Source organism: Danio rerio, chromosome 17 (assembly GCF_049306965.1).
Source record: "Danio rerio strain Tuebingen ecotype United States chromosome 17, GRCz12tu, whole genome shotgun sequence".
In the NCBI taxonomy this organism is placed as follows: Eukaryota; Metazoa; Chordata; class Actinopteri; order Cypriniformes; family Danionidae; genus Danio; species Danio rerio.
Genome location: NC_133192.1, coordinates 24,576,414 through 24,588,263, shown reverse-complemented (window position 1 = coordinate 24,588,263; position 11,850 = coordinate 24,576,414). Strand labels below are relative to the sequence as shown.

At 36.7% G+C, this 11,850-nt stretch overlaps 1 protein-coding gene across 1 annotated transcript; it reads right to left on the bottom strand.

Moving 5' to 3' along the window:
- Positions 1-7,018: 7,018 nt before the first annotated feature.
- On the bottom strand, positions 7,019-10,052 carry LOC563567 (D(1)-like dopamine receptor). The gene has a single exon (XM_021474369.3). It carries the CDS (start codon positions 9,912-9,914, stop codon positions 8,571-8,573), a length of 1,344 nt encoding a protein of 447 aa, XP_021330044.2. The 5' UTR covers positions 9,915-10,052; the 3' UTR covers positions 7,019-8,570.
- Positions 10,053-11,850: the final 1,798 nt, after the last annotated feature.

The following is an 11,850-nucleotide window of genomic DNA, read 5'->3' as shown; positions in this document are numbered from 1 at the left end:
GAAGTCAAGTTATTATTTGTTGTTCCTAAAACTTGGATAGGCGACAAGACTTTTGTCAGGTAGTGTATATATTTTATGACTGTAAATACCAAAACAATAATCAGGATTCAACCGCCCGTTTACCAGTAAACAAATATTATTACTATTAATACTAAATATAAATTTTTTAGACACATTTCTTCAAAAGTATGTATTAAAGGGTTAATAACTCTAAAATAACTCTTGCCATCTGTTCATTTCTGTATTGAGTCCAATGCCGTTTGCTGTTTTATTTCCAGACATTTGTTTTTATGTTTTCCATTTTTAGAAAAATCTCTTCCTCCACTGAGTGAGATTTTCTTCAAGGCTTTAAATGCGTGTTTTGAGAGTAAATAGTTTTGTGTGATGCTACAGCAATGCCATCCTGAAGCACTTGACCTTTCTACACATTTCACTCCTCCAACAACTACATTTGCATTGTTTGTATCCTCCACAGTTAAAATGGAGGCACAAATCAGGAACATATATAATTGACAGCTTTATTTCAAATGCCTTGAGACAATAAGCATGAGATTTAAATCTCTTATCACATAAAAGTTTTCTGGAGAAAATGTTGTTTGAAAGGTTTGGGATGCATTTTGAGTCTAATGAACAGCAAGTGTGTCTTTACCATAAAAAAAAGAGCGAGGTGGTCATTACAGCCAATATCTTCTCACATATGAGGAGCAATGGCGAGGCCAGGGATTTTAAAGTGATTGGGCCTTGGTGAACCTCAGTGTATCCACTCAAACTAAAGTGCATCATTTTAAAAGACTAGAGTTAAAAATAGGCAGCATGGTGGCTCAATGTTTAGCACTGTAGCCTCACAGCTGGAAGGTCACTGGTTCAATTCCCAGCTGGACCAGTTGGCATTTCTGTTTGGAGTTTGCATGTTCTCCTCGTGTTCTCATGGATTTCCTCCTGGTGCTCCGATTTCCACCACAGTCCAAAGACATGTGGTACAGGTGAATTAAATAAACTAAATTGGCCGTAGTGTATGAGTGCATGTGTGAATGAGTGTTGGTTGTGGCTGGAAGGACATCTGCTGCATAAAACACATGCTGGATAAGTTGGCGGTTCACTCCGCTGTGGCGACCCCTGATAAATGAAGGGACTAAGCTGAAGGAAAATTAATAAATGAATGAGTTAAAAAATAGGGTTGCAAGTTTGAACAAATAAAAACAACATTTATCAGGTTTTAAAATAGAGCAGTGCAATGATGGTGTAACTAAAAAAACCTATCATTTGATATTATGCTCTATAACTTATTTCATGCTGTCACAAAATTTTTATTTTTTATTTATGACCACATATTTACAGAAGTATGCTGATAGATATAGGAATAACAGCCTGGCAAAAAAAGTTTAGCAATATTTGAAGTGTTTAGATGCAAAAACCTTTACATCTTTCAGACCTCTTTTCTTATAAATGAGCATTTTCTATCAGGCTCCTCTGATAAGATTCAGAAGTTTAATTTTAAATGTAAAAATTTTATGCAAAAACCACTAAATCCACCTATTGGAACAATACAGTGTAATTAATTGAAAAAGAAGATGCCATTAGAAATTATTTTATCAAACATAAAACACATTTCAAAGACAACCTGAAATTTAAAATAAATAAATTCATTCCGCTGTGATAAACCAGGGAAAAAGCTGAAAGAACATGAATGAATGAAATCTGTCAAGTAAATGCATTAATCAATAACATTAAAACTGACAATAATTAAATCTTAACAATCTGTTGTCATTTTTAAAATTTGGTATTTAATGTAAGTAGAGCAATGTAAACATTGCAAACAATATAAACTAAGCAAGCTTGGTAGATTTTAAATAATGTAGTGTAAAAACATTGTGAAACATCAATATCTGTGCATTGTCCAATAATATAAAAAGCTTGTCAGACGTGCAGGTATTATGAAGCAATAAAAATAATTTATTGTTTTATACATTATATTTATCTTTTAAAATTAGCTTTTTTGTAGGCCTATTGGGCAAAAAGGGGTTGCCCCATACAATTTTAGAAGCTGTCATTCATTCATTCTCATCATACTTAAAGTCTTGCTGGCGTGTTAATCCTCATCGCATCCACGTGGGATAAAAGAACAGCATCCTAACTTTGTCTTTCGTGAAATGGAGTTGCAGTTTAAAGTATTGTGAATTGGACTCATTTAAAGTAGCGTCTCTGTTCAAAATCACGTTTTGAATGCATGCTACACTTCCGACTGCACATTGTGTTTTCTTTTTCTTATAATGCACAGTTTTTAGGTAAGGGACATTTTCATTTGCCATTCACTGACAGTCGGACAGGCTCATCCAGTTCATCAAACTCCATATTTTAAAATCAAAAATTAAAGCAGAATATGTCTCCTCATAAAAGCTGGCGTATCAGTGCTCTGCTACATTGAAAACATATGATTTGATTTGTGCTTCTGATTGGTTCTCCGGATATAGCGACTTTTGCTGTCAAAGGCAGGTGGCGTTTAGCGGGTTTTGCCAACAAACTGTTAGTTCTGAATGATGAAAATCCATTTGTTGATGGTGTAGTACGTGCCTAAAGCATTCACTCAATGCCATTGTCTCATTTTTGGCAGAAGTGGCATTTATCGGCTTTTGCATCTGAACTCTTCATTTTATGTTGGCCATATAATCGTTCATTTTGAAAAGTGTCTTATACAACAATTCTGTCTGGGATCTCAAATCTGATTGGCTGACAGCCGTGCAATATTCTGCAATATCAGAACACTTACAGCCTCCTCACATTGTGTATTACTCCGCCCACATAGAGTGACAGCAGATCAATAAACTTATTTTGACAAATATTGCAGCTGTTGGACAGCATGATGTACTTTTGAGGCTTTTTTAGGCATAAATGTAGTTGTTTAGATTGAAAATATGCAGTTTATTTATAAGGACAGTGCCTATTTTAAATATTTATATTTTCAGAGATACAGCACGTCAGAACTATCATTGAGCAGAGCAAAGACGGTTGACGTTCCACCACAAAATGGCGACAGGGACCGCATAATAAGCCCTTAGAGGAGAAAAGCTTGTTCCAAATTGTAAACACAACAGGATTCTGGTAGTGTTTAAGTTGAATGGCTATTTGAGGTTAATTTTTGTGATCTTCCGATTGCAACAGAAATACTGGGAAATCTCTGTAGTAGACTGATGGCATTTCATGCCATTCAGCCTTGTAATCTTAAAATGTCAGCAAAATCACTTGTTTTTTCATCACTTTAGACATTACACTAGAGAATCATTCAAATAGTAGCTCTAAAGTGATGTTGGTGAAGTAGCAGCAGTTTCTGCTGTTCTGACATCAGCTGCAGATGTGAATGAATGGTGGAAGAAAGTAGTTCCTCATACAAAAGGATTTTTAAGACTCTGTGTTTGATTATCCTTTTTTATATACACGATTATGCTGTTGAACTGTTGTAGAAAACACAAAATCACACTCGCAATATGGCTGTGTATCATCACTGGTGGGACACTAAGGCACTCGGTCTAAGGCCTCATGCCAACACTCGCCTATTTTGAAGGTAGTAATTATCAAAATAAAGGTCTGAATGAACAGATTAACAGAGGCATAATGAACAACACTCATGAATAACACAACAAGGAGCTGCCTTGTTTTTTGGGTGTCGAGGTATTTTTAGTGTTTAAAACACAACAATGGAGTATAGTATATAGCTTTACATTCCATCCATTTTCCCAGAACAGAAACACTTTAAGTATGTTATTGTTTATTTTTTAAGCAGTCATGTAGGCACTATATCCATATCTGTCAGTCGTTAAAATCTGATTCCAAAACAAGTCCTTGTAGAACACAGCCACTCAAATTAGGGCACTGCAACCCTAATGTAACCCTCGCCACCAGTACATTTGGAGCAGGAAAATGGTTTAGATTGATGATCGCAATATAAATAAGGTTTATCGAATGTTTTTAGACTCACTTGAGAAAAGAATCTCTCTCTTAATTCTCTGCTGGTCCTAATGATCGGCTGCAGATGCTGTGTGTAGTGGCCTCTTGCAGAGAAACTGACTGAAATGGGGCATGATATTGAATTTCAAATCAAACTCTTCTATTTGCAGCATAAAACAGTGGGTGGTTTGACTATCTGCGACACTCATCTTGCATTCATGAAGTCACATTGAGTTTTTAATAACAAATGTGAAGCCTTTTCCCACCTTTTAATCGATTTCACAACCGTTTGAGTCCGTAAACAATGACTTATTGTTTGTGTGTGTGAGACATGACTTCACTGCCTGCATAAATACATCATTTTGATTTTAATAGGTCATCTGTATCAGGTTGTGTTTTGGTGACCCTGGATTTTCCCTTTATGTGCACATGTGACTCGCTCAGAATAAAATTTACTGTCATTGGACTTTTATTTTCATAGATTACCCATAAGACTATTGATATATCATGGCATTTTTTTTTCCTCAAGAATTTACAATGGCTGTTTAAAATGTATAGACTCTTGAATCCTTGGTGGCTGTCATTAATCATTATAGCACAATCTTTTTTCCCCCACTTTTTTTTCTTGATTTGAAACCACATCTTCATTTATAATGAGCGCTTAGGGAGCACATGCTGCTGAAAGAAATCCCATTGCCACTGTAACTTTATTTTCGTGGCAGTTGTTTTCATGTTTTGTGACAAGCAAATCACATTTAATGAAAGTATATTAGGATTCTGTGTCTGTCTCTGGCACCATTTCCTTTCTCTGGCCTGCGACCTCTACCTTCATGAGTTTGCCTATGATTCATGTGGCATTTTAATTTCTCATTATTCACCTGTCTCCTCTCTTTTCTTTCCTTCTTCATATCATATGATGTTCCTGCATGTCTGAGAAGGCTGTGGATGAGAGCTGTGGATGATCATGCACAGAAGTTAATTGGAAGCACCAGTATTGAGAATGCAGTGTATTGTTGTACTAATGATAGATCAGAATGCAAATATCATACTTCAGCACTTCATAACATCTGTTTCTAAAAGGGCTGTTTGGTTTGTTGCCATCAAAATCAGATGTTTCCCAGTCCTAAAATATCAAGCTAAAAAAAAAAAATGAATTTAGCATGATAAGCTGTGACATTTTAAATAAATTAAATTGTTACATTAACTCATTTGAATTGTATAGTCATTCAATCATTTTCCTTCAGCTTTGTTGCTTTATTCATTAGTAGTTGCCACAGCGGAATGAACTGCCAACTTGTCCAGCATATGTTTTACACAGCGGATGTCCTTTCAGATGCAACCCAGTACTGGGAAACATCCATACGCACTCATTCACACACATACACTGACCAATTTAGACTTGAATTGTATAGTATATTACAGTCTCGTAGCCAGCCTGATGAATGTGGTGTTTTTTTTTTCTCCAAAACACCAAGAACACCTCATTTTCTACTTAATTATAAGATTTAAATACATTTTAAGCACTATTTTAAGCTCAATTAGCTTGCCGGATGGTCATCATAACCTCACTGTTTGATGTACCTAAAATATTTCCTAAAGAATTAGAATAAAGAAATATGAAAAATACTTATTTTCAAAACACAAATTTATTATAATTAGAAAAATACATTTGAATCTGTTTTAAATTAAAAACAACCCTATTGTCATTTAAAAGGAAAATTTTAAATAACAAGCTGGGCAGCACATTCAACTTTACTCAGTCAGAATTTGACCATTTGAATAAAAAATAACAATAATAATGTAGAGCTTTACGAATTTTCTAGCCTCTCTTTCATTGATAATTCATGGATTTTTTTAAACTGGGAATGATACATGTTTAATAATGAGGTTTTTAATTTTTTGGTGAACTATTTTCAAATGGTGAGGCAACAGCATTCATATAGTACTAGGGCTTGGGATTTAAATATTTGTTTAATTTAAATTTAGAAGTCTAGTGGAGAAAGATTTTAGAACAAATTACCAAAATCAATCGAGGAAATAAAAGACTTAATGAGATTCAAATAAAGCCATCATGAGATGGTTGGTTGTCTGAGGATTATTAGTTTGCATGGTGAATGATGATGTTTTATTTTATATGTAATTGTATTGTGAATAGAGTTGCAGCTGCAAGGGCATCCGCTGCATAAAACATATGCTGGATAAGTTGGCGGTTCATTCCACTGTGGCGACCCCTAATGAATAAAGGGACTTAGCCGAAGGAAAATAAATGAATGAATGTTAGTTGGACCAAATTTGTAAGTCAATGTGTTTGAATGTTTCAGAAACTTTTTTAAAAAGTTACTAATTAATTCTGGAAATGTTAGAACACTTTATCTATAGCTATTATGACATGTTTTACACCCTCATTTTGAGAAAGAGTTTGCAAGCTTAGAGTCAGCCCAAAACTGTAAAATTCCTATAGCAGTATCTGCAAAATTTATTCACGCCACAGTGCATGCTGGGGAACATCCTTAATAATCAGCAACAGCAACGTTCAGTATGCAGCAGTTCATACCTACAACTGCCAGGGAATATATTGTAGGTTTTACATTTGGATGTAGGCTCTTAATTATTTAGTGTGAAGCTATATGCTGGATTGTTTTTATTTACAGCACACACATGTTTCTACACACACAGCTGCATGCTCTGGCCATTGGGGTTTTTGAAAGGTCTTGGTGGGTCAGGCTGGATTGAGGTTGCAGTGTCACTCAAAGCCTTTGTTCTGAGAAGATGAAACACTTTGCGAGCCAGGTGATGCTCAGAGCAGCGTCTTTTTATCAATACATTTTTTCCCCCACGGTTTTCAATTTGTTTTGAAGAGCTTCGAGACTGAAGAATTTCTGACTGAAAGCAGGATGACTGTGAAAAGCAAATCAGCCGAAATGGCTTCATCCTTGTGCAAGTTCACTCTCTCACTCTGACACAGAAACAAAACAAATTGCTGCAAAATTGCTCAAAATAACCCTTTTAATCTGTAAGGCAAAAGTCAGGCTTTATATGTGGGAATCAAAGAATATAAAAAACAAAGCAAATGCGCTTTTCTTGAGGTTTTTAATTTTTCATACAAATTTGAAAATGTCTATTAATAAAACATTATTGACCATAAAACAGACAGGTAAAGCTCTAAATGAATATCCATATTTGTTTTATCATTTATTCATGTTGTTCTTTTGCTTTAGTGTTTAACTTCTGAGCTGCCTATATGTGTCACGATCATATTCGTCTTTCTTGTGCTCAACAGATCCACTGTGCAAAAAAATCAACTTAATCACCCATGCAATGTTATACAACAAGGTCAGTTTTACACAAGAGGATCTGAGGATGAGATTTCAGCTGCTGCGGTCTTAATGCCCACATTCCTGTTTGTGATATTCTGCATTTTACCATGAGAATGTCTATTCATGGCATAATGCACACTACTGTGAAGTAGGTTAGAAACAGGGAGGAGTTGAGACATAAATCACTCAATGACCTGCTTGTCCTGTGAACAATTACCTTCAAACAGTAAAAATATCAGATTACTTGACCTCGGATTATGAATGCACTTCATGAAGACAACTGGTGATTGGGTGATTAAAATTACATTCACAGAAAAATAAATGTTTGGACTTTTTATACACTTTTATGTTAAGAATCAATAACCTTAATCCAGACGTGCGAACTTTGAAACCTATTGCAGGATTCTTGGATGAATGACTGAAATTATGTGCGTCATTAACTTTTGAATGCAGAAAGAGTTTTTGACATTTGACAGAACAAATGCTTCTCCTGCTTTTTATGGTTGAAATTACATTTCTAGATATGTGAATTGAGCATATATGCTTGGAAGGTAATGTAAAGAAGACAGAAATTCAATAGGATGCTTTAGAAAGCGAGTCATTACGTTTGCTTAGTGAACACTTTGACAGATCTAAAATATAGCAGTTGACAGAAAGGTGCAAAGATAATGTGATTTTCCTGCAATGGTTTAAAGCTATGTAATCTGCAGAAGTTGCCAATCGCATTTTCTCACTTTAAAAACATCATTTCAAATGCCTTCATTGGAAAAATAACATAAACTTGAGTGAAACACTTGTGCTTAATCATATTATTAAATTAAAAGAATGATAAAAATAGGATGCAGGTGAACCACTGAGATCAATACGGGACATGTGACCCAGTTTAAGCAATAATAGTTTTATCATCCACCTGCATCAATAAACTAATGAATAAATTCATTTTAAAAGTCCTTATGATAAATCGTTTATACAAACGGTTATTGGGGTTTGCGTCCAATGTCCAAATGTATAGGTAAATGTGTTGTGAAGTAGTAAAACAGTAGCAGTATTTATGTTTTGCTAATATGCAACATTTAATACTGCAAGCGATCGAGCGGCGTATAAAGCTACTGTTTCTATGGTTACCACTTTAGCGAACTTACTGTTTTGGTACTTCACTAATAACCTAACGTTGCCGATACTTTTTGGTCGCTGAAAAGTTAATTCAAAAGCTTTCTTTTAAGAACTGAATCTGTTCAGTACTTTGTAAAACATTCAACCATTTGTTTTGGTTTGCTTTGGAAAGGTTAATGACCTCTTAACCCCCCTGAGTCATTCAGTAATGATTTGGCCTGGGATTCCCTCGCACTCCATGAGTCCAGTCGAGGTGAATGGTGTGATCGTGTCCAGTGAAATCTCCCCGTCGCACTCAAACTGCCCGATGTTCGGTAACAGCATGTTTTTGTGATTCCGAGAAACGTTCGAGGTGACCGAATCCTTGTCAAACGGGAGACTCTGCTCCTCTCGAGTGTTCGCCATCTGGGCAGCCAGTGGTTGCGCTTCTTTCTGAAGGGTCGTGTCGTGGTGATAGGACACCAGCTCGTTACTGAAGTTCACCGTCTCCACGGCGGTGCAGGGGAAAATTTTATTGCAGCCCAAAATCGAGGAGAACGCTTTCCTGAAGTCCGCGTTAAACGCGTAGATGACAGGGTTGAGGGAAGAATTGGCCCATCCGAACCACACGAAGATGGTGAAGGTCGTGTCACTGACGCACTGGCAGAAGGGCACCATGCAGTTGAGCACGAAAAACGGCAGCCAGCAAAACACAAAGACTCCCATTATGATAGAGAGTGTTTTCAAAACTTTGGTCTCTTTCTTGAAGGTGGTTTTCAGAGAGTTCTCGTTGGAGCAGTCGTTGGACTGGTGGTGGTTTTGCGCGTGTTCCACCGCTCTCTCCAAAGAGGAGATCCTGCGGATCTGCGTTTGCGCAATACGGAATATCCTCGTGTACGTGGCGATCATGATGATTACGGGGATGTAGAAACTTATAAGCGAAGACGAGATGGCATAGGTCCTGTTCAGGTTGGCTTTGCAGTTGTCGCTGTAGTCTGTGCCGTTTCCCCCTGCGCCCTCCTCGTCGTCATCAGCCATGTGCCAATTGAGCTGAACCGGGATGAAGGAGATTAGGATGGACAGGGTCCACGCCACTCCAATCATCATGAAAGCCACCCGGTGGGTCATTTTACGCTCGTAACGGAACGGGCTCGCGATGGCCCAGTAGCGGTCCACGCTGATGATGCACAGGTTGAGGATGGACGCGGTGGAGCACATGATGTCAAATGCAATCCAGATGCCGCAAAACCGGCCGAAAAGCCATGTGCCAGCCACCGCGGAAATTGCCTCCCACGGCATCACCAGGACGGCCACGAAGAGATCTGAAACGGCCAGAGAAATGACGAAAAAGTTGGTTACTTTGGAGCGCAGGTGTCTAAATTTGACCACGGCGGCACACACGAGTGTGTTCCCTAAAAGCGTGGAGACGATCAGGAGGAAGAGCACAAAACCAAGCAGAGCGCGCACGCTGTTCTGCCCGTCTCCATCCTCTCGCTCCTGCGCTCCGTGCGCGCGGTCCTGCGTGTGATTTGTACCGTTCTCCATTTCTAATATCGTATCCATTACTACAGATTATCAACAAAGCCAGTCAGCTACATTGTTTAAGTTAGTCTTTAGGAGAGACCTGTCCGTTATCCAGCTCTGTCCCATGTTGGCAAGTTGGGATAACTGCGTCTGATCTCGGTGCTGTGCGCGTGGAATGACCCACATTTACGCACTGGTGCGTCTCGCTCGAGAAGTTCTTGCTTTGTGATTGGTTTATGTCCACACCGCTGACTCTGTGTGATCAACTCCGACATTCCTTCTCTCCGAATGACTAGTTGCCAATTAACCTAAAATACGGACAGAAAATGCCACCCTGCAAATGATAAATAGAAAACATTTAGACAAATGATAACAATTAACAGGTGACAGAGCAAATTGAAGACAACAATAATAATAATAATACCAATAGGCCTATTATTATTATTATTATTATTAAATTAATGTACCTGATATAAATAATATTTTTTGTTGAATTTGAAAAGATCTGCATTTACCAAAAATAAAATCATATATTTTCACATGGAATACTTTGTGAATACTTTGGCAGAATCAATCAATCAGTAAATCAATCAATTAATTAATGTGAGCCTAAATATGCATGCATGTATTTAATAAAATTAGTTTACCATAAAAAACTTGCATGTTCATTTTCAAACATTGAACATTTTCATGTTATTGATGCAATGACTGGACATAAAGAGTCAAATTATTTGTAGTGATGCATGGGTCGAACAGTTTCTCCTTATTTGACAAGTATGAAAGATACAGGTTTTGTGCATCGCTGCTATATATGTCAAACTGTATCAGGCTTCTGGTTTGGTTTTGTTTCCCATTATTTACTGAGAAACTCCTCTTATAACTGTCAATCAAGTTACTGGATACTGCCATACTTTTTGTCCAGTAATAGTGCACTGAGAAACTCCAGAATTGCTTGAAGATTTATTTAACTATTTGTTTGGCAGATTTGTTTGATTATTTTTTGGGCAGATGAAGAGTGTACATCATCCGTTTAAAGCAATCTGACCTTCATGTAAATACCAGAATATTTTAATTTATGAATACCTATAGACTTAAAAGCCTGGAGACTACACCAACTAAATATGTGTTCAAAGTGAAATGCATCTTTTTTTGCACAAAAGAAAGCTTACACAAGAGGCTTTCCTATGGAATTTAAATAACAATGCATAAAAGACTATGGTGTCATATTTATTCCTTGAGGAATATAGGACAAATCCAGCAACACAATACAAACCTGTTCTATAAAAACATGTTCCCTGGACTTTTAAAAATTTAAATAAGTAAATTCATAGACATACATCATTCGTAAGGCAATTATCAGTGCATAAATATACAAATATTTATGATTTTTTAGACGTTTTTATTGTCACAATAGTCGTAAAACAAAAAGACTAATCTAAACAACTAAACAAGACTTGTGTAATGCCGCCCTCTATTGGTCATTTTAAATTCTACGATAGATAGATAGATAGATAGATAGATAGATAGATAGATAGATAGATAGATAGATAGATAAATAGATAGATAGATAGATAGATAGATAGATAGATAGATAGATAGATAGATAGATAGATAGATAGATAGATAGATAGATAGATAGATAGATAGATAGATAGATAGATATGGTAAAACTTTATTTTCCTTTTCTCCCAAATGTTTTAGCGTTCCATATGAATAATGGAAATAGGCATAGATAGATAAATATATACGTTTTTTGCATTACATAGCCTATATGTGAGTAAAAAATATAACCTATTAATGGAAATATGCGTCTACAAAAATAGAAAACTGTTAAAGCTGTTACAACTTGGTTGTTGTGGGCTGCAACACAGAGTGTCTGCAGTTGCTCCAGCTGTCCGGTGGATGTCGCGTTAACTCCTGGAAATTCCACTTCCAGCCTTTCGCTTTGGGAGAGAGACACGCCGACACCACAATC